The sequence below is a fragment of the Schistocerca serialis genome, chromosome 4, assembly GCF_023864345.2.
Source record: "Schistocerca serialis cubense isolate TAMUIC-IGC-003099 chromosome 4, iqSchSeri2.2, whole genome shotgun sequence".
Taxonomy (NCBI): domain Eukaryota; kingdom Metazoa; phylum Arthropoda; class Insecta; order Orthoptera; family Acrididae; genus Schistocerca; species Schistocerca serialis.
The window spans coordinates 86,900,193-86,923,372 of record NC_064641.1 but is presented as its reverse complement, the minus strand read 5'-3'; the positions used below and the strand labels follow the sequence as shown (position 1 = coordinate 86,923,372).

At 38.8% G+C, this 23,180-nt stretch overlaps 1 protein-coding gene across 1 annotated transcript in view; it reads right to left on the bottom strand.

Annotated features, from left to right (window-relative positions):
- The window catches only part of LOC126473693 (protein O-GlcNAcase), a 152,256-nt gene that overhangs the window by 70,375 nt on the left and 58,701 nt on the right, over positions 1 to 23,180 (bottom strand). The window contains exons 3-8 of the mRNA XM_050100932.1: positions 17,238 to 17,466; positions 10,567 to 10,671; positions 9,340 to 9,502; positions 8,447 to 8,728; positions 3,508 to 3,854; positions 726 to 931 (exon numbers count right to left, since the gene is read on the bottom strand). Of these exons, the coding sequence (XP_049956889.1) occupies positions 726 to 931; positions 3,508 to 3,854; positions 8,447 to 8,728; positions 9,340 to 9,502; positions 10,567 to 10,671; positions 17,238 to 17,466 (1,332 nt within the window). The remainder of the gene's footprint in view (positions 1 to 725; positions 932 to 3,507; positions 3,855 to 8,446; positions 8,729 to 9,339; positions 9,503 to 10,566; positions 10,672 to 17,237; positions 17,467 to 23,180) is intronic.

Genomic DNA, 23,180 nt, shown 5'->3' with positions numbered 1-23,180 from the left:
AAGTTATTGGACTCTCATACGTTATGTCAACTTTATTGGCTCCACAGTGTGCATTCACCCCCACTACACTACTTCACATATTAATCTCAGTTAACTAGTGTTCTAGCTGTGTCTATCAATAAAATAAAATAAATTATGAACTTCTTTGCTGCTGCTGTCTGCATCTGGAACAAGGAACCCTGCACTTTGCACACATTTCAGTGACCTTTTGCTTCTAAGTTGTGAAGTACTTTTATGTTCCTGTAACAATTACAGTATGTGGCCAATTTTTCCCCTCAGTTAAAGAGTAAAGCAAATGCTCTCATTTGGTCCAGTTATGCTTCTTTCTCTTTTCATTTCTCAGTCACATTTTTTCCCTATCTTCATGAAATGTGTTTTACCATATTCCTCTTGCCTCTCCTCTTCCACCCCTTGCTCCATGTCCATTATTGCTAGCACTCACAGTTTAAATCTACTTTCCTATAACTTGTTTTATTGTTGTATTTCCCATGAATGAATGAAAACTGTGTTTTATGTCTGCACTACAGTAATCTCTAAATCTTGTATTCCGCAATAGATGTAACTCATATAATATACTTATCGTAATGTGTGCCACGTAAAATATGTAGAATGCCTGGTTAGATGCAAGAGAGGACCTGATGGCCCTAATCTTGCCCGTTTACATAAATCAATAAATGAATAAAAATAAAATAAAATATTTAGGTCCAGGCAAATGTTTGCAATACCTCTCACTGAGAGTCTCATTAGTCTCAGCAGATAAAGAATGATCTCCAGATGACGGAGCAGGAGGCGGTGGTGGTGGTGGTGGAGGAGGAGGATTACACTCCATTGGCTCAGCCGAATCACCAACCACAACTTTTGTTTCCGATACAAGAGAGTTCATCACTGCTCCAGGAAGTGGCTGCATCATACTTTCATTGGTATTTGGCACCTTAAAAAAAAGGTTCTCAATTATAAAAGCGTATTCCTTACATGCATTTGATTCAATGTATTGTGCTAAGTATCTCATACACTTATCTTACTGAGAAGAAAAACAGTAAAGAAACATTGAAATCTGCTCCAACCAAAGCTGCAAAATATATTATTATACAACATGGGGATACATCATAAAATAAAGAAAAAAAATGGGATTTTTGAAGTGATTAAAAAGTAGTTCCTGAGTGTCTAGTATATGCAGAATAACACCTGAAAGTCACAACGCAACAAGACAGAAAAAATTTTAGTCCTCCACCATAGTTTTGGATGTGTAAACTATAAATTTATCAAACTGAGAAGATTGGACTATAAAAAGAAGATGATAATACACAAGTCAGAGGGTAAGCAAAATAATAGGAGGAGGAAGATGGGGGGCAGTCTGCCACAGAAACTTCTGCTGTGCCATATTAATGAGCAAAGTGAATCCTAAGCAACATTGCTGACCCTTCTTTATAAAGCTCAAGATGTCGACTGTTGTAAACTGATATGTTTGTACAGTACTGCTTTATGTCAAAAGCAACTTAAATAACTTCAACACCAGACAGAACATACACCTTCACAAGACAAAACGCAAACTGGACTTTAAAATGCTAAGACACAGACTGACAAAGACCGCAAACTCACATGAAGTAACAAGCTTAAAACTTTTTAATAAACATCCAATATATGTTCAGTTCCTTTCCTCCACTATTTCCGAAGTTAAGATATATGATTTGTTACTGAAACACCCACTTTACAAGAAAGCAAGTCATTTGAAATAAACATAATCAACATTAGTTTTTAAAAACACCTCTAAGAGAAGTGGAATTAAATTATAAGAACTTCCCAGTAAACTGAACATCTAAACCTATTCTACTATAGTGGTCAATATTGAACAAAAACTTTATTTGTACTGCCTGCTTCTTCATTCTATGAATTTAATAGTATTTACTCACATCTTGACAACAAAAAAGGACTAGAAGCATGAAGCAATTACCAGAAACTGAGCTACTCCTCATTCTCCATACTTTCCCAAAGTTTGAAGTGTGGCCAGATTGTTATTCAAAAACCATCAGTTTGCTGTCCTTAGAACCCATTTGTGCAGGTGTATTTTTGGCCCTGTTTTATTACAAGTGTATTTATTTTGTGTTGGGATCATTAAAAATAAATTCAGCATTCACTTACTAATATACAATGGCAACCAAGATAGGTGAGCGGCAACAGAAGTCAATGCAAATTGATGTTTGAGAAAGCATGGTCATGAATGACTACTTTTTTTTTTTTTTTTTTTTTTAACAAATGCTGGAAGAACTTTTAAGACATTGAACCTGCTTTGAAGTATTTTAATTGGATAAATGTCTGTGGACTGAATCAACTGCATGGAAATTTTCATGTGAGATATTTCATGACACAGTGAATAAAGAAAGTACACTATCGAGCTCCTTGATAATACACTATAGCAGTACCTGTTTGTGATTCAGTAATGACACAAATCATGGGAAACACATTCCTCTGGATAAAGTCACATCCATATGGGTTTTGAGGGTCTTCATTTCCATCTCTCATAAGGAGCAATATTTTCTTGTGATTTTCCATTCTTATTTCTTAATTTATGTGACTTTAGAGTGACTTCCAGCAGATATTGTTTTAGTTACATATGGAGGAAAACATCTGCTTTACAAAGTCACAATTTTGGTTCTCGTAATATTATTTGTTTCTTGTAACAATTTCTCTTTAATCAGTATGCCTTCTGAAGTTTTATCACCCTTGAGTAAGTCTGATCTACTGCTGAATCCTGATGGCAGAATGATCTTGGCAAAGTATTTGATGAACATGTGAATATTGTTTCATTTTCCAGTTGTAAGGGAATATTTCTGCCATTTGGGCCTAGTCTTTCCAAGGAATAAGCTTTTTTGTATGTTTATGTGACAGCAAATGTAGCAATGATGTTGTGCTAGATGACAAACACTAAGCAAAGTATAGTTTCCTGTCTAGTCTTACTGAGAGCTGTTGTATTATTAGTGAAGATAAAATGGATGCTTGAAATCCTATGAAGACAGTCATTAGAAATTTAAGGTAATTGAACTACGGAAGATTTACAGGAAATAATCTTCACAGAAGACACCATGTGGAATCATACAGCCTTTGAAACACTAGTAGCAAATTCTCTCTCTCTCTCTCTCTCTCTCTCTCTCTCTCTCTCTCTCTCTCTCTCGTGTAATAGAGCAACACAGAGTATTTAAACTGAGTGGATTAAATTAAGAAACAACAAAACAAAAGAAATTCAGGGGATAGGGAAATAAAAATTGCCAGATGCTTGAAAATCTGTTCAGAACTGAGTAAAAAGTCCCCCAAACCCAACTGCAGCCATAAGTTCATGTTTACTTCTACTGCTGTTACACATTTCGCTTTATCACCCCCTATCCCCTCCCCTCATTGATCTGTTGCAGATCTTTTCAACCAGAGTAAGCACACTAAAGTTACAAGTGTACATGCACATTTTTGAGTATGTCTACAGATGTATGATTTTAGGTTTTCCCACCATATGCTTACCGTGCTGCACACATCAGCTAGTGCCTGAAGTTGGTTTGCATTTACAGTAGGTAATGTGGGTCCACAGCCAGCTGAGCAACTAGTTGTTGTTGTTGTTAGACTCATACAGGTATTGACAGATGGCACTATAGGCACAGGAATGGTCACAGGAGCAACAACTTGTGGTTTTGCAATAGGGCCCCATGCTGGTCGTGGGCGGTGGAATTCATGTAACCATTCTGAAATGGCATTGCGCAGTGCCCGTCGTGGGTGATATGTATTGGGACTCAGATTAGATGGAACATCCTCTCCCACACCTCCATCCTCAGTTTCAGTTTCCAATTTGATGTCTGCACTCACAGAATCATCTGAAATAAATTATTACTTCACATAGTTGATAAATTTGCAGAAATAGACACTAATGTAAACAGTTATCTGTAGATAGTACAGCTGGGACATTTATTACGACACCAACAAACAGTCTGCACTTCTGTTACAAATAGGGAATTCTTCCAACCAGTTGATGTTCAAAACCACACTGGTCTATAGGACACTTCCAAGCAATTAGTTTTACGAAGCAATATAAAAATCTTAACACCAATCTCATCTCCATGAAAATATTTGCTTCCAGAAACATTTTTAACAATGGAAAATCCAACATGGAAGGTAACTATATTATGAAAAGGGTAGCTCCTACCAACCATATTGTGGAGATGCTGGGTCGCAAATAGGCACAATAAAAAGACTGTCACACAATGTTTTCTGCCAACAAGGCCTTTGTCACAAATAGACAAAACACACACGCATACACAAATGACCAAAGCCAGAGGCAGTTGAGGCAAGACTACAGACAGCACCTGATGGCATAGGCAACCGGGTGGGTGTCAGGAAGAGGCTGGTGTGAGGAGGGGGAGGGATAGCATGGTAAAGATGGGGGAAGCAAAGTGCTGCTGCAGGAGCATGCAGGGATGAGGTGGAGAGAGAGTATGGCAGCTCGGTGCAGTCAGGAGGTTAGATGGAGGATGGGAGAGAGAAGGGGTTAGTGGAAAAAGAGAGAAATAAAAAGACTGGGTGCGTTGGTGGAATAGACCGCTGTGTAGTGCTGGAACAGGAGCAGGGAAGGGGCTGATAAGTAAGGACAATGACTAACAAAGGTTGAGGTCAGGACGGTTATGGGAACGTAGGATTTATTGCAGGAAGAGCTCGCACCTGCGTAATTCAGAAAAGCTGGTGTTGGTGGGACTGATACAGAAGCCACAGGCTGTGAAGTAATCACTGAAATGAAGAATGTCGCATTTGGAGGCATGCTAAGCAACAGGGTGGTCCAGTTGTTTTTTGGCCACAGTTCGTTGGTGGTCATTCATGTGGACAGACAGCCTGTTGGTAGTCATGCCCACATAAAATGCAGCACAGTATTTGCAGCTTAAGTTGTAGATCACCTGACTAGTTTCACAGGAAGCCCTGCCTCTGATGGGAGAGGTGACGTTTGTGACCAGATTGAAGTAGGTAGTGGTGGGAGGATGTATGCGACAGGTATTGCATCTAGGTCTATTACAGCAATATGATGCACGAGGCAAGTGGTTGGGAGCAGGGGTTTTGTAGGGATGGATGAGGATATTGTGCAGGTTCGGTGCGTGGTGAATAGTGTTGTTTGTGTGTATGGGGGAGGGGGAGGGGGGATGGGAGGGGGGTGCAGTAGTGTGTAGGCCATTTCTCATTTCAGGGTACTATGAGAGGTAGTCAAAACACTGTCGAAGAATGTAATTCAGTTGGAGAGTGGAGTGTGGAGAGTCAGTGGAGGACACGGTTGGTCCCAGAACCTCTCCTGGAGTTCATCTCTCTCCTCACACCTACCACTCCTGCCTACTACATAATTCTTAAAGTCATAAATCCAACCACCCACGATACCTCATTGTGGCTGGTTACTGTGCCCACAGTGAGAGAATCTCTGGTCTTGTAGACCAACACCTTCAGCCTATTACATGCAACCTAGCCTCTTATATGAAATATATCAACCATTTCCTCCACTGGCTCTCCACAGTTTGTGTTCTTTTACCATATGGTGCCCTGCTCATCACTACTGATGCCACCTCCCTTTACACTAACATCCCTAATGCCCACGGCTTTACCACTATTGAACATTATCTTTCCCAATGCCGACGGATTCCAAACCAACAACTTCCTTCTTAGTTGCCACAACCAACTATATCCTCACCCACAATTACTTCTCCTTCAAAGGCATTACCTACAAACAAATCTGGGATACAGCTATGGGCACCCAACATAACACCATCCTATGCCAACCTATTCATGGGCCATTTAGAGGAATCCTTTCTAAACACCCAGAATCCTTAACCCCTTACCTGGTTCAGATTAACTGATGAAATATTTCCGCTCTGGATCAAGGGTGAGGACACACTCCACATTCCTCCAGAACCTCTACACCCTCTCCCCATTCGCTTCACCTGGTCCTACTCAAACCATCAAGCCTTCCTTGATGTTGACCACCTCACAGATGGCTACATCGGTACCTCTGTCCATGTCAAACCCACCAACCGCTAGCATTACCTCCATTTCAACAGCGGCCACCCATTCCGTACCAAGAAGTCCTTTCCATACCTGTGACCATCGCATCTGCAATGATGAGCAGTCCCTCTCAAAATATACCGAGGGTCTCACTGAGGCCTTTACAGATGAAGATGAGTAGCTTTCTTCAGAAATTCTGAAGGAAAACTATTCATGTAACATGGACCGTTGATTCTTGTTTTCAAAACACAAATGGATCCCAGAGTTTCATTCGGCATGGATTACCTAAACTGATTGAAATTATTCTTCACCAAGCTGAACACGCTCACACTCTGCAATGTTGTGTGGTAGAGTCAAAACAGAAAGTATTAGCCTGGATAACCTATCGTACTTAGGAATACATCAGCTCCACAAATGCTCATCAATCGATCCCATTTGGTATCGTCTGTCAAGTTCTCACTCTCAACAGTAGTAGAGTCATCAATCTGCAAAATGAATCAATTTTCCTACTGCTATCCTTCATTGTCACATTGGATATGTGTTAAACGGATTTAATATGATTTATTAATTCAGTTCTTCCTCCGTAAGCAACATTTATATCACACAAACACATGGAACAGAACGCGAATGTTGCATCTGTCCGTGATCGCATCATACACAGAAATTCAGCAGAATATGCATCCCTGAAAGACTGATGATATCGTTTATTAGTTGAACTCATCATGAAAACACTAAATCACACAAAAATTCGTCACACAATTGCACGAATACCAAAATATACAGCAAACACTGCATAATAGCAGGCATAAAAAAACCTTTCCCGCTAACATGCAGTTGAAGCACAAAGAGAATGCAGCAATAAACTGTGAGATGTGATTATCGATAGAATTTTTGATCAACTTTTGCCGGAACTGTTTCAAACACAAAGAGTAAATGAAAAAAGCGCAGCGATATTCTGGGAGAAAGGAATGTCGATAATATTGTCAGTTGTACTTCGAATTTCACTCTCATCTCAGAATAGCGGCTATTATCGAAAGTCAAAACTGAAATGCGATATGAATGCAATGGGTGGGAAACAGCCCAGAAGTTGGGGAAAAAAATTATGTTCATCCAAAAAACCGGAAGACTACCCCAAAATCCGGAAATCATCTGGGAAAACTGAAAAACTTGGCAAGTATGCTTATCTTTCCAATCACCCACCAACTCTCAACAAAGTCCCACCATCCGGTCACAGAGGCGCATTCCTCTTGTGACGTAGTACCATCCAGGACTGGAGCAACCGAATTACATTCTCCACCAAGGTTTCAACAGTCTCTCGTCATGTCCTGAAGTGAGAAATGTCCTACCCACTATCCCACCTCCCCCCCCCCCCCCCCCAAACAGCACTACTCGCCGCCCACCAAACCTGCACAATATCCTCATCCATCCCTACAGAAACCTGCTCCCAACCCCTTGCCTCGTGGGTCATATCCCTGTAATAGGCCTCAATGCAATACCTGCCCCATACATCCTCCCACCACCACCTACTTTAATCTGGTCACAAACATCTCTTAAGCCATCAAAGGCAGGGCTACCTCTGAAACCGGTCATGTGATCTACAACCTAAGTTGCAACCACTGTGCTGCATTTTATGGAGGCACGACTACCAACAAGCTGTCTGTCAGCATGAATAGCCACCGACAAACTGTGGCCAAGAAACAAGTGGACCACCCTGTTGCTGAGCACACTGCCAAACATTACATCCTTCATTTCAATGACTGCTTCACAGCATGTGCCACATGGATCCTTCCCTCAAACACCAGCTTTTCTGAATTGCGCAGGTGGGAATTTTCCCTGTGATATATCCTACATTCCCATAATCCTCCTGTCCTCAACATTCGTTAGTCACTGTCCTCCCCCACCCAGCCCCTTCCCTGTTCCCATTCCAGCATTACACAGCCCTCATTACACCATCACACCCACCCTTTTTACTTCTCTCCTTTTCCACTAACCCTCCCCCTCCCTTCCCTACCCACCAACTAACCTCTCAACTGTACCTTGCGGCCCTACCCTCTCTCCACCTCGTCCCTGAACACTCCCGCAGCAGCACTTTACCCTGCCCCATCCTTATCCTGCTAACCCTCCTCCCCCCAGCTCCAGCCTCTCCCTTACCTCCACCTAGTTACCTCTCCAATCACGTGCTGCTGTTTATCGTCTGGTTTCAGCTGCCAGAGACTGTGGTCATGTGTGTGGGCATGATCAGTGTGTGTGTGTGGCCTTTTTCATACAATGGCCTTGTTGGCCGAAAGCTTATTGTGTGATGGTTTTTTTGTTGTCCCTATCAGCAACTCAGCATCCCTGGTATATGTTGAGTATCAACTATCCTTTTCATAATACAGAAACCTTGTAAGTCAATTAACCTGTTTTTTTTTTTTTTTTTTTTTTTTACACTTACTGAGGGATGAATCACGTTTTCCATCAACACTGCAGCGACTCCACTGAGCCAAGGTATGTATTGCCACAAAATTTGCACCATATTCACAATTAGGATTTGTCAGAACCCCACGCAACTTTGGTATAAGATCAGGAGATCGACCAGAATATGGTCCTAAGAAAACACGTTTCTGGTCATAGTCATTGGCGTGCAAGTTGTCCCAAATAACAGGTGGCCTTCGAAGAACATCCGTTATTTCTTCAATTGATTCCACTGTAAGCAGACGTGAAATGACTTTTGAACCTGCAACAGAGAGTAAAACCGTGTTAATAAAGTTACAATTGAATAATAGAAATTTGGAAAAAATGGCCATGTTTCAGTCATAATATACTAAGATCAAGTGTCTCTGAGCCTATAAAAGATGTAATACGTTGGAAACAACAGTCAGATAAACAAATATACAACATGTATAACATGAAGTTCTGAAAATTGTCCAAAACATGAGGATTCCATTCCTACACATCATAATTCAGTACAGCTTTATTCAACAATTGTAAAATACATACGCTACAATTTTTCAAATCCATAAAAAATTGGAATTAACAGAATTGTCCTATTGCAACCTCCAGAAAATTATGGATTAAATGAGTTTTGGTCATAATTTTTCTACAAACAATAATTGTAGAACACACACAGTAATCACTAAACTGACTGATACTATACTGTAGTATATTTGTCATCAACATGTAAATATTATATACACAGCTTAGAAAGTTATCGTCAGCCTACCACACATAACTGAAACATTAAAAATTATAAAATCAGTAGAAACTATTTTATCTTTGCAACAAACAATGGGGCATACATTTTCACAAGTGCGTAGATCACAATGAAAATAATGTTAAAATTCAAACCTGTCCACATAATATCAATCTCAGGCGCCAGTTTTGCTCCAAGAGTATTAAGATATTCTGAATTTTGCACATTAGGTGTCGCTCTAGCTGCGCAGTACTGAGTGGGACATAACATAAAGCGTGGCTGCCCCAGGTGTTGGAAAACCTCGTTACTGACAGACACCTACAAAAAAATTAATACAGACATGTAATGTGGCTTAACAAAGTAGGAATGACATCTATTTTTTACCATAATTTGTTTGAAGGAGGCCACAGTATTTGTTAACAGACAGTTTGCTTTGAATTTTATAGCACTAAGCAACAGCAACCTAAGCAATGGAGTAGGACATATTCATTATTCAAGTGAGTCAGCTGAAATCACAAAAATAACAAAACTAACCTCAAACCTTGATGTGAAAGTGAGGCAAGAAAGCAATAACAAAACTAGTCAAGAAATTTCCAGAATGAAATTTTCACTCTGCAGCGGAGTTTGCACTCATGTGAAACTTCCTGGCAGAGCACTTGTCTGCAAAAGGCAAAGGTCCCAAGTTTGAGTCTCGGTCCAGCACACAGCTTTAATCTGCCAGGAAGTTTCTAGTCAAGAAATTTGACAAGAGGTGTTTATTTCAATTAAAAGAAAAAAAGCCATTTACTGAGTAAAAAGTCCAAAACAGGATAAACAAAAGTCTCAAGAAGTATTTAAAGCATTTGGAAACAACTAGGAGTCATTCCCAGGATTTAGATTTTAAACAATGCAGTCTTTGATGAATTCTCGTGCATGAACTACACCTGCTGCATCTGAATTAGAATTCGAAGAAGACTATCGGCTATCCTACAGCCAGTCAGTTTGATAATGGTAACTGGAAAAACCAAATATGAAGCTTCGTTAAAAATAATAAATTGGATAAAGAAACAAAAAGTAAGTACAGAAAAAGCACAGAAAGCGTACGGGATAGCATGTAGATAAATAGGAGCCTTATGGCTAATGTCACTAAGTGAAAGCTACGGAAAGAGAGACCAGACTGGAGAAATAGGAGACAAAGGTGTTTACAGCTGACTAGCAGACATTATAGAAAGCAAGAAAAGGATGTACCAATCCATTACTTGTTTGGAGAAAACTGTAAAATGGTAAAATGATTCGAACAGTCATTCGAACAGTCATTCCAAATCTCTCTTTGTGGAGTAATGTAGTAATCTTGAGAGTTTTTTAAATTGTATATACCATAGCTACATGTTTGTCAACATTACCTGTGCATGAGCGAAAGACTGGAAAACTTCTTTATCAGCTTCTGACATTTCAGGTTCTATATCATCAAACAAGAGTGCAAATGCAGAGCAACCAAACTGAGAGACCTGTAAACAAATGAAACTAATAAATCATTCCCCCCAATTTATCGCAAACAAAAGCATCATTCAATTTAAATTTCCACATAGTTTGAAGGATATGATTAAAGTTCATTTATCTACTAGTTCAAACAGTAATGCACAGCTGTTCTGTACACACATATTCCTTGATAAGAAAACAACATACTTGTTAAAACATGATTGTGTTCATTGCTTTCCTTTAATTATTTTGTACTAGGAAGTGAACTCTCCAAATAAAAAGTACTGAAAAGCGAAGCAAATACAACCAAATACAGCCAGCTATAAATACCACATACAGTAATATATTAGTAGGAAACTGCTTTGAGCTGCCTTTCCTGAGGGCGTAACAGATAAAAACATCAAATGTGCATGAAGCAGTAATCACATTGTCAATCAAAAGGAAAAAGTTTAAAACATTTCAATACAACGTAAAATTTGCTTACCGTTTACTCGAATCTAAGCCGCAATTTTTTTCCGGTTTTTGTAATCCAAAAAACCACCTGCGGCTTAGAATCAAGTGCAAAGTAATCGGATGTTCTGAAAAATGTTGGTAGGTGCCGCCACAACTAACTTCTGCCGCCGAATATATGTAGCGCTACACAGGCATACTTAGCAGGCACAAAGATAAATACTGGCGCAAAAACCTCTGTGTCATTTAAAAAAAAAAAAACAGAGAGAGAGAGAGAGAGAGAGAGAGAGAGAGAGAGAGAGAGAGAGAGAAAGGTGGAAGACGAGCTTTTTTCTCCGCTCCGAGTTTCGACCACTGGATTTTCATACATTATCCAACGAAGTAAATACAAATTCTGTATTGTTAATCTTCAATTGTAGCAGCATTTCAATGTACTACGAAAATCCGACTGGCAAGACTGTTTGGGATGTGTGTCAATATGGCTAACTCGACGATTTGAATTTTTTCCTACCTGTGAGAAGAGATGGTTGCTAATACAAACTTTTATGAATTGTGAATCACAGGCAGTATTCTCTTCACCATAAGAATAATACGAATATAAACATTTTGCCATGTATTCTTTCATGTTTGCTGCTATCTCATTTAAATCCTGTCTGCCTAATAAACTACGAAACTAGAGTGAGACAACAGCAAACGCGGAAGAATATACATATCATGTCATGTTTGTATCCGTATTATTCTTATGCCTAATAGTGATACAGTCAGAAATGAAGCATGGCAGTTGACTAGATTTTTAAATCTAAGATGACTTTAATTTCTGCGCAGAATGTAATGTACCGGTACCAAAGAGGCGTCTGCAAAGATTTTCAAACGGAGAAAAATTTTCGCTGAACTCTCATTCAGAACATCTTCTATCATACACAGTCTATTATTTGGTTCTTGTTGATCATTATCAAAGAAAGCAGCAGTGTAAGTAACAACAAATAGCAGTCTCTTGCCATTGTTTCGCTAATGAAACGATTCCTCTCTTTTTTTTATTGTAAGCGGCGGTAGCGCGCACAAAAGCAAGCTATGCCGCGAGCGGCGACAGGTCGTAAACACTCATCATCAGAATGCGACAAACAATGCATGACACAGTACAGTAATGCATTTTCAACGTAGAGTGGTGTAAACACCTATAACAAAGAGAACGGCACTTATCAGATCAAAGAAAAATAATCAATCACTTCAAACTAGATGAAGCACGTGAAAAAGGAAAGGTACCGTACCCGTATAAATAAGGACAGAGTGCCTGACGCATAGCAATGGCTACCTGGTAAAGCTTAACTGCTAAGCTTACGACTCAAACCAAACTACTGTAGCTATATCATCATTCATTCGACCTAAATTGTGCCTCATATTACAATGGACCAACTTTGTTTCGATTTGGAGGTGGAGTCTAAAACTTTTCTCTCCCCTTGAATTTCGAGTCTCAAATTTCAGGTGCGGCTTAAATTCGGGAAAATTTTTATTCCTTGATTTCGAGTCTCATTTTTCATGTGCAGCTTAGATTCGAGTGCGGCTTAGATTCGAGTAAATACAAAAAAAAAAAAAAAAAAAAAAAAAAAAAAAAAAAAAAAAAAAAAAAAAAAAAAGAGCTGTAAATTGATTCAATAGACGGCTTTCGGGGAGGTATCTTTTTATAAAAGTAGTAACTGTAAAACACTTGCGGCATTTAAAACTATCCTAATTTACTGAGGAAACCACAGCAGTTCAAACAAAGCCTTGTGAAGATTTTACTAAGTGCGTGTGTGTGTGTGTGTGTGGGGGGGGGGGGCGGGGGGGGCATGGGGGGGGGGGGGGGAGGGGGGGGGGGGGCACTACCACTGCTCAAAAGCCATTAAATTATAAGTACCATTATAAACTAGCTGCCTAAGGTAGTTGGCAGATTAGAGGCAGGCAAAATGTGTCATATCCATTGATACCAAGTACAATAAATTACTGCAGTGCTCATATCTGCTTTGAGTCAAAGTGAAACATGTGATACCTTTTGTTTCTATGATTTTTACACATAAGTTTAGTAAACACCAATAACACCAATAAGAATGAATTTTTATGACACACAAAGAAACGCTCATAAAACTTCAGTAATCTCGTACTGCAAAAGAAATTCTAGAATCCTGTTCAAAATAAGTGTTATGCAGAGACTGTAGCAATAAAATTTTTACTTTAGTATAATCCCTCCCATTGACCATGTCAATCAGGTTATTAATTTCAGTCAATGATGACCATCTTCAGACCTTAAATACACACACAGAGGTAATGTGACATACAAATATATCCAAATTACACAAATAAAGAATAAGAAATCCATTTAAGTAACACAGAAACATTTCCATACCTAAGTGGAGTCAGTATAATAAACATACTGTGTCTTTATCTATAAAAATGGTGCAATCACAATGATTATCCACAAAAGCTTCATTACAAAGTTAATGTATCTACTCAGGTGTGAGAGTGCTGCCGTGTAGCTTAAACTGATTTCTGATACTGTATTTGTGTAATTTGGATATATTTGAAAGTCATCACTGACTGAAATGAAAAACCTGACTTATAAATGCTTGTGGTCTGCAATTGAAATTATAATAAAATAAATATTTCCTTAATTGCTGGAAAACTATACTGCGTCACACCTTGTAAATGAACTATATTAGCTTGGAAAGAAGCTCAGAGATAATCAGTCTTCACATACAATGTCTGCGGAGGACGGGGACTAATTATGGTGTGAGAAACTCTCAGCTATATACACTAACCATGGCTTCAGAGTATGAATGTAGAAAATTAGGGGGTTGAAATCACAAAACTCACAAGGAGAGGTCCCCAATGGTGGGATCAACTTTTTGAAAGCATCTACACAATAATGTACAATAAGATCCCAGACACCACACACTGTAGCCATTCACTGCTGAACCCTCGTTTGCGAATAGTTGACGGAAATAAAATTCAGAATTTTGCACGACCTTCAATAGTGTTAAAAAAGTGTTGCTGTGTAGATTGGCTGAGTGCTGTAATGGGGAGAATAATGCTTTAACGTGTAGAAGGCTGCAGGTTCAAACCTTATCAAGTAATTCTTTTATATATATATATATATATGTTTAAATCTTCATAAACTTGACTTTGATCATTAGTTTTATTGAATTAAGTCTTTAAATGTAATTTTATATTTCTATTCCTTTGTCACATCATTTTGATAATCATATCAACTTCTTCATTTGCACTCATTTTTTTCCCTATCATTCTCTTTCCGTTTGAAATCTTTGTTCATGTGATTTTCATTAATTTTATGTACTAATTTCGATTTAATTTCCTCTTTTGTTTAAATCTTCATATGTGTTATTTTGTCCATAGTTCAATAGAAATTTAGGCTTTGTTTTAAATGTTTGTATGATGATTACCATTAAAAAAAATTCACATTGCATAACAAAAAATACATTTCTGAAACCACGGCACAGTCAATATACAAGCATTGTTCAATAAGTAATGCCCCACATTTTTTAAAAAAGCCCTTAATATACAATGACAGAAATCCTCGTTGGTGCTTCAAATTTGATGTTTGTTCTATGCGCTGGTGAAGCTTCAAACCTTTCTGGCAGATTACAATACAGCGTCAAAATGGCGCCTACATACGCCTCATGTTACAAGCAGCATGCTGTTACTGAATTCTTGTGTGCAGAAAAAGAAACTGTGGTGAACATCCATAAACATTTTTGTGCAGTGTATGGCAATGCTGCAGTTGAAAGGAGTACAGCTGGGCGATGGGTAAAGAAAGTCGGGAAATGCAGAAACAGAGCTCCATGATCATTCACTCTCATGGTGTCCTGTCACAGCCACTGCTCCAGACATGATGAATCATGCGGATATCATTATTTGTACCGACCAGCGTTATCACAACTTGACAACTGGCTCTACAGTTGCCGGCCAGAATTGGAAGTGCATCTGCAGTGATCAAGACTCTCGGATATTCATAGAGGTGCTCACAATGGGTTCCATGAATGCTCACAGAGGACCACAAGATTCAAAGAAAGGCCATTTCATCTGAATTGTTAGAGTGTTCTGAGACCGACGCAGAGGCCTTTCTGTCATGGATCGTAACGTTGGTCGAAAGCTGGGTGCACCACTTTGCACCAGAAACAAAAAGGCAGTCCATGGGGTGACATCATCCTCATTCACTACAAAAGAAGAAATTCAAGACAACACCCTCTGGAGGAGAAGTCATGGTGACAGTCTTCCGGGATTGTGATGGTGTCATTCTTATGGATGTGATACGAAGTAGGTTAACCATCAATTCAGAGGCATATGTGAATAAACTCAAGAACGGTTCCCAACATGTTCGATCGGACAAGGATCCAGCAGAAATCTTGCTCCAACACAATAATGCATGCCCAGAAACAAGTCTGAGAACCCGGGAACACATCACCAAATTGGGTTGGACATCACTGCCTCATCTACCCTGACAACCCTGGACTTCCATCTCTTTAGGCCGCTTAAAGATTCTTTATGGGGAACAGACTTTCAAGATGACGAGAGTGTCTGTCATGCAGTGAAAACATGGCTATGCCTATAGGACAAGAGCTTTTACCAGCAGGGAATACATGCTCTTCCACAATGTTGGCATATGGCCATAGAACTTGACAGAGACTGCACAGAAAAATAGGACATGGACAAGACATGTTGATGTATATTGTCATCAAATTCTGACTCTTAACAATATATATTTCTGAGAAAAAAATGTGGGGTATTATTTATTGAGTAACCCTCATAAATAGATAATTTCATCTTTTGTTTTTAACTGACAGATAAGTATTTTCACATATTCTAATATCAAAACAAATAAATATAATTGAATTTTCATTCACAAAAATTCCAAGTGGAAAAAGAATGGATAGAAAGAAATATGAGGGTAAATGAAGAAGTTCATATGATGTTCAAAATGATATGACAATGGAATAAAAATATAAAATTACATTTAAAGCACTTAATTGAATAAAACTAATGATCAAAGTTATTTTGATAAAGATTTAAAAAAGAAAAATAAATTTCAATCACCTCGCAAAGTTTGACCCCCACAACTTTCTGCACGTGAAGATATCACTGTCCACTGAATCACAAAATCAATCTGCTCATTACTACTTTGTTTGACACTACTGAAAGTCAAGTAATATACCATAGTATAGATAGTTTCAAAAAGTTTATCCTGCTGCTGGGGATATCTCCTTTGGTTTCTATGATTTTTATACAGAAGTTTAGTGAACACCGGTAAAGCCCATAATTTTAAAAACTACTTTTTAGCACCATTATGTAATATTTACATTACACCACTAATGCAACATTTTTAGTTATTGATCCATGAAAATCTCATGGTGCTATTAAATTAATGAAATTTAGTGAACAATATACTTAATTTGTCACTTCTAATACTTCACCCTGGCATCTAGTCCATTTTAATTAACTTCAAGTACTACAATTTTTTTTCATTCAAGTAATCACCAGTACCCCGTTCTCATAAGCTGCATACAATTCCCTTTATCAAACATGCTGTTTATCACTGAACATTGTACATATGATATTGTCAGTTTCCCAGATTAACAACTAATTATACTGAATACATTTGGTTGCTTGAAGATTCAGTTACAGATGGAAAGTTGTGATGCTATCAGCCATATGTTACCAAGCCATAGCTTCCACTGGGTGGCCTGGAAGAAAGGGTAAAGTTTAACTTCCCATTGAAAAAGATGGCACAGGTAACAGAGCATACAGAGTTAAAAAAGGATCAACCGAGAAACTATTTCAATGCTACAGAAAATTCATTGTCGGGCATCAAACTGCACCTGTCTCTTTGCAAATAAGAGTACAATTCCTAATGATGTGTATTTCATAACGTAGAAGTTCTCAAAAGATCAAGCACATGGTACAGTAACAAAACACTGAACCTGCGCTTTAAAATAGTATTTTCAAATGCTCATCTGGCCAAAATGGTTTACCTAATTAATTTAAGGTGAATGCTGATGTACTACAAAGACTTCTTCAGTGGCATTATTTCCTGATATTGTTACTACTAATACACACACAATGCGTACAATGTGGTATCCTCCTGAGACATACAAACCTGTTCAAGTTTCCTCTTCAAAGCAGCTACCTCTTTGGCACTAGAATATGTTATGTCCAGGCCAGGAGAAAGAGCATAATAAAAAGTGATTCCATTTTCTTTTGCTGCAGTTATAAGACTCGTAAGATGTTCTGCTTCCTCCACTGTATACAACTCGCGCCAGTATGCCCTGTGTTTGTAGTCATCTTTTGGAGCATAGAGGTATGAATCCATTCCCCACTTTTTTAACCTGTAATGAGGCATTCAGGGTAATGAAAAATCGGAGAAAAAACAATCTAATTTATTTCAGTAAAAGATGATGAGAGGAAAAATTGTTCAAGAGACATATAAGAAAAGTGTGGAGTCAGTGCAGTGCTATCAACAATCAGGAGCATTTGATATACATTTTCTGACCTCAAAAAACACTTTTGCAATGGAGATCATGAACATATTTCTCATAAGGAGTCCAGAAGTTTGCTTGTTCTAAAAATGTTTTGATCTTACAGTTTATTAAGTAACCAATCCAACACTTTTTGATAGATCAAAATCTGATAGTAAACTCTGAGAGCAAGACTTGCATTTAAATATATGCATGTATACACAAATACACAGTGTCCTACCGAACTAAACTGTTGCGATGCTGCTGCCCGGCCCAGATAAACTTCAATGCTGGAACAATATAGTCAGCCAGGAGACTGTAACTGAGTGTGTGTGTGTGAGGAGGAAATTGTCTGAACAAAGGGGGGCAATAAAGTATGTCGGAAGATACAATACTCAGTAAAATAGTCATATCTCAAGGAGGAACTGAGAAAATTTAGCTGTGGGCAGGAGCATGTGGGGAACTGTGGGTCATGTTTAGAAGTTATTTTCCTAGTGGATCACTTCCATTATGGGAAGGGGCCTCCAGTCTCAAGAAAAAGCAAAAGAAACAGCAACTACTGCATAACAGATGTAAAAATAACCATAGGACTTAAATATATAATAAATCTGTTTGTAATAAGGTGAATTTTTTAAGCATTTAGTGACTGCCATAATAGAACCTTAAAGCTACCTCTCACAAAACCTAAAGAAATCCTGTTAATGCATTAGAACTATCTGTGGCTTCAAAGTTAGGGTATCAAAACTCATGGATGACAAGAATAAGGAAATTGAGGGTAGGAAAGCAAAAGTTGATATACTGAACTTCATTTCAAATGTTCCTTTACAGAGGAAACACCCAAGTAATGCCACAGTTAACTCTGCTGTCACTGCAAAGATGAACAATGTTTAGTGTCAGTGGCATTGAGTTAACACTGAAATCACTAAAACTGAACAAGGATCTGGGGCCAAATGGAACTGCTGCCGGATTTTAAATAGAATCTGCAGGTTGGTTAGTTCCTCCCATAACTATAATACACTGTATATATGTCAAACAAAAAACTGTCCCCAATGGTTGGAAGAAAGCACTGATTATGCTCACTTACAAGTGAGCTGCAGGTGTGATGTACAAAACTACCATACAGTACCACTGACATTCATCAGTTATAGAATCTTAGAACTTGTTCTGAACTCAAATGAAAAGTTGTATCTCAAACAGAATGACCTTCACCATGTTAGCCAGCATGGATTTCGAAAACAACGATCTTGCCAAACTCAACTTGCACTTTTCTAACATAGCACCCCGAAAGCCATCGATAAAGGGAAGCAGGTGGCTGCCATATTTCTTGGCTGTTGAAATGTCATTTTAATCAGTACCACACCAGTACACATTAATGAGAACACAATTATATAAGGCAGACTTTGTCGTGGTCTCTAGTCCGAAGACTGCGTTGATACAGTTCCCCATACTAGTCTATCCTCTTCAAGCATTTTCATCTCTGCACAGTTACTGTAACCTACACTGATCTGAACTGGCTTACTGGATTCAAGCCATGGTCTCCATCTACTACTTTTATAACCCTGCACTTCCTGCCATTACCAAACTGAAGATACCCTGATGCTTCAAGATGTGCACTATCAAATAATACCCTTTCTTAGTCAAGCTGTGCCATAAATTTATTTTTTCCCGTTTTAATTCAGTACCTCTTCACTAGTTACTCAATCTACATGCCTAATCTTCAGAATTCTTTTGTAACATCAGATTTTGAAAGTTTGTATTCTTTCCTTGCCTGTCATCCATGTATTATTTCTGAGCAAAGGTACACTCCAAACAAATACCTTCAAAAAATACTTCGTAACATTTAGATTTACATTAGATGTTTTTCAGAAATGCTTTTCGTGTTGTAGCCCAAATGCATTTTATTTACTCTCTACTTTGATTGCCATCAGTTAGTTCACTGCACAAATAGCAAAAATCCTCTACTACTTTTAGTGTCTTGTTTATTAACTTAATTTTTTTCAGCATCATCTGATTTAATTCACTTAATTCCATTATCCCCCATGAACGATGGACCTTGCCTTTGGTGGGGAGATTTGCGTGCCTCAACGATACAGATAGCTGTACTGTAGGTGCAAGCACAACGGAGGGGTATCTGTCGAGAGGCCAGACAAACGTGTGGTTCGTGAAGAGGGGCAGCAGCCTTTTCAGTAGTTGTAAGGGCAACAGTGGACGACTGACTGATCTGGCCTTGTAACACTAACCAAAGTGGCCTTGCTGTTCTGGTACTGCGAACGGCTGAAAGCAAGGGGAAACTACAGCCGTAATTTTTCCCGAGGGCATGCAGCTTTACTGAATGATTAAATGATAATGGCGTCCTCTTGGGTAGTATTCCGGAGGTAAAATAGTCCCCCATTCGGATCTCTGGGCAGGGACTGCTCAAGAGGATGTCGTTACCAGGGGAAAGAAAACTGGTGTTCTACGGATCAGAGCGTGGAATGTCAGATCCCTTAATCGGGCAGGTAGGTTAGAAAATTTAAAAAGGGAAATGGATAGGTTAAAGTTAGATATAGTGGGAATTAGTCAAGTTCAGTGGCAGGAGGAACAAGACTTTTGGTCAGGTGAATACAGGGTTATAAATACAAAATCAAATAGGGGTAATGCAGGAGTAAGTTTAATAATGAATAAAAAAATAGGAGTACGGGTAAGCTACTACAAACAGCATAGTGAACACATTATTGTGGCCAAGATAGAGACGAAGCCCACGCCTACTACAGTAGTACAAGTTTATATGCCAAATAGCTCTGCAGATGATGAAAAAATTGATGAAATGTATGATGAGATAAAAGAAATTATTCAGGTAGTGAAGGGAAACGAAAATTTAATAGTCATGGGTGACTGGAATTCGAAAGTAGGAAAAGGGAGAGAAGGAAACTTAGTAGGTGAATATGGATTGGGGGAGAGAAATGAAAGAGGAAGCCGCCTGCTAGAATTTTGTGCAGAGCATAACTTAATCATAGCTAACACTTGGTTCAAGAATCATGAAAGAAGGTTGTATACATGGAAGAACCCTGGAGATACTAAAAGGTATCAAATAGATTATATAATGGTAAGACAGAGATCTAGGAACCAGGTTTTAAATTGTATGACATTTCCAGGGGCAGATGTGGACTCTGACCACAGTCTGTTGGTTATGAACTGTAGATTAAAACAGAAGAAACTGAAAAAAGGTGGGAATTTAAAGAGATGTGACCTGGATAAACTGAAAGAACCAGAGGTTGTACAGAGTTTTGGGGAGAGCATAAGGGAACAATTGACAGGAATGGGGGAAAGAAATACAGTAGAAGAAGAATGGGCAGCTTTGAGGGATGAAATAGTGAAGGCAGCAGAGGATCAAATAGGTAAAAGACGAGGGCTAGTAGAAACCCTTGGGTAACAGAAGAAATATTGAATTTAATTGATGAAAGGAGAAAATATAAAAATGCAGTAAATGAAGCAGGCAAAATGGAATACAAACATCTCAAAAATGATATCGACAGGAAGTGCAAAATGGCTAAGCAGGGATGGCTAGAGGATAAATGTAAGGATGTAGAGGCTTATCTCACTAGGGGTAAGATAGATACTGCCTAAAGCAAAATTAAAGAGACCTTTGGAGAAAGGAGAACCACTTGCATGAATATCAAGAGCTTTGATGGAAACCCAGTTCTAAGCAAAGAAGGGAAAGCAGAAAGGTGGAAGGAGTATATAGAGGGTCTATACAAGGGCGATGTACTTCAGGACAATATTATGGAAATGGAAGAGGATGTAGATGAAGATGAAATGGGAGATATGATACTGCGTGAAGAGTTTGACAGAGCACTGAAAGACCTAAGTCAAAACAAGGCCCCCGGAGTAGACAACATTCCATTAGAACTACTGACAGCCTTGGGAGATCCAGTCCTGCCAAAACTCTACCATCTGGTGAGCAAGATGTATGAAACAGGCGAAATACCCTCAGACTTCAAGAAGAATATAATAATTCCAATCCCAAAGAAAGCAGGTGTTGACAGATGTGAAAATTACCGAACTATCAGTTTAATACGTCACAGCTGCAAAATACTAACGCGAATTCTTTACAGACAAATGGAAAAACTGGTAGAAACCGACCTCGGAGAAGATCAGTTTGGATTCCGTAGATATGTTGGAACACGTGAGATAATACTGACCTTACGCCTTATCTTAGAAGAAAGATTAAGGAAAGGCAAACCTACGTTTCTAGCATTTGTAGACTTAGAGAAAGCTTTTGACAATGTTGATTGGAATACTCTCTTTCAAATTCTGAAGGTGGCATGGGTAAAATACAGGGAGCGAAAGGCTATTTACAATTTGTACAGAAAGCAGATGGCAGTTATAAAAGAGTTGAGGGGTATGAAAGGGAAGCAGTGGTTGGGAAGGGTGTGAGACAGGGTTGTAGCCTATCCCCAATGTTATTCAATCTGTATATTGAGCAAGCAATAAAGGAAACAAAAGAAAAGTTCGGAGTAGGTATTAAAATCCATGGAGAGGAAATAAAAACTTTGAGGTTCGCCGATGACATTGTAATTCTGTCAGAGACAGCAAAGGACTTGGAAGAGCAGTTGAACGGAATGGACAGTGTCTTGAAAGGAGGGTATAAGATGAACATCAACAAAAGCAAAACGAGGATAATGGAATGTAGTTGAATTAAGTCGGGTGATGCTGAGGGAATTAGATTAGGAAATGAGACACTTAAAGCAGTAAAGGAGTTTTGCTATTTGGGGAGCAAAATAACTGATGATGGTCGAAGTAGAGAGGATATAAAATGTAGACTGGCAATGGCAAGGAAAGCGTTTCTGAGGAAGAAAAATTTGTTAATATCGAGCATAGACTTAAATGTCAGGAAGTCGTTATTGAAAGTATTTGTATGGAGTGTAGCCATGTATGGAAGGGAAACGTGGATGATAAATAGTTTAGACAAGAAGAGAATAGAAGCTTTCAAAATGTGGTGCTACAGAAGAATGCTGAAGATTAGATGGGTAGATCACATAACTAATGAAGAGGTATTGAATAGAATTGGGGAGAAGAGGAGCTTGTGGCACAACTTGACTAGAAGAAGGGATCGGTTGGTAGGACATGTTCTGAGATATCGAGTGATCACCAATTTGGTATTGGAAGGCAGCGTGGAGGGTAAAAATTGTAGAGGGAGACCAAGAGATGAATACACTAAGCAGATTCAGAAGGATGTAGGTTGCAGTAAGTCCTGGGAGATGAAGAAGCTTGCACAGGATAGAGTAGCATGGAGAGCTGCATCAAACCAGTCTCAGGACTGATGACAACAACAACAACAACAACAACAATTCCATTATCCTTGTTTTGCTTTTACTGATGTTCATCTTATATCCTTCTCTCAAGACACTATCCATTCCATCCAACTGCTCTTGCAAGTACCCTGTTGACACTGACAATTACAATGTCATCGGCGAACTGCGAATTTTTATTTCTTCTCCCGAAACTTTAATTCCCTTTCCCCATTTCTCCTTGGTTTCCTTCACTGCTTGCTCGATGTACAGACTGAATAACAACAGGGAGATGCTACAATCCTGTTTCACTCC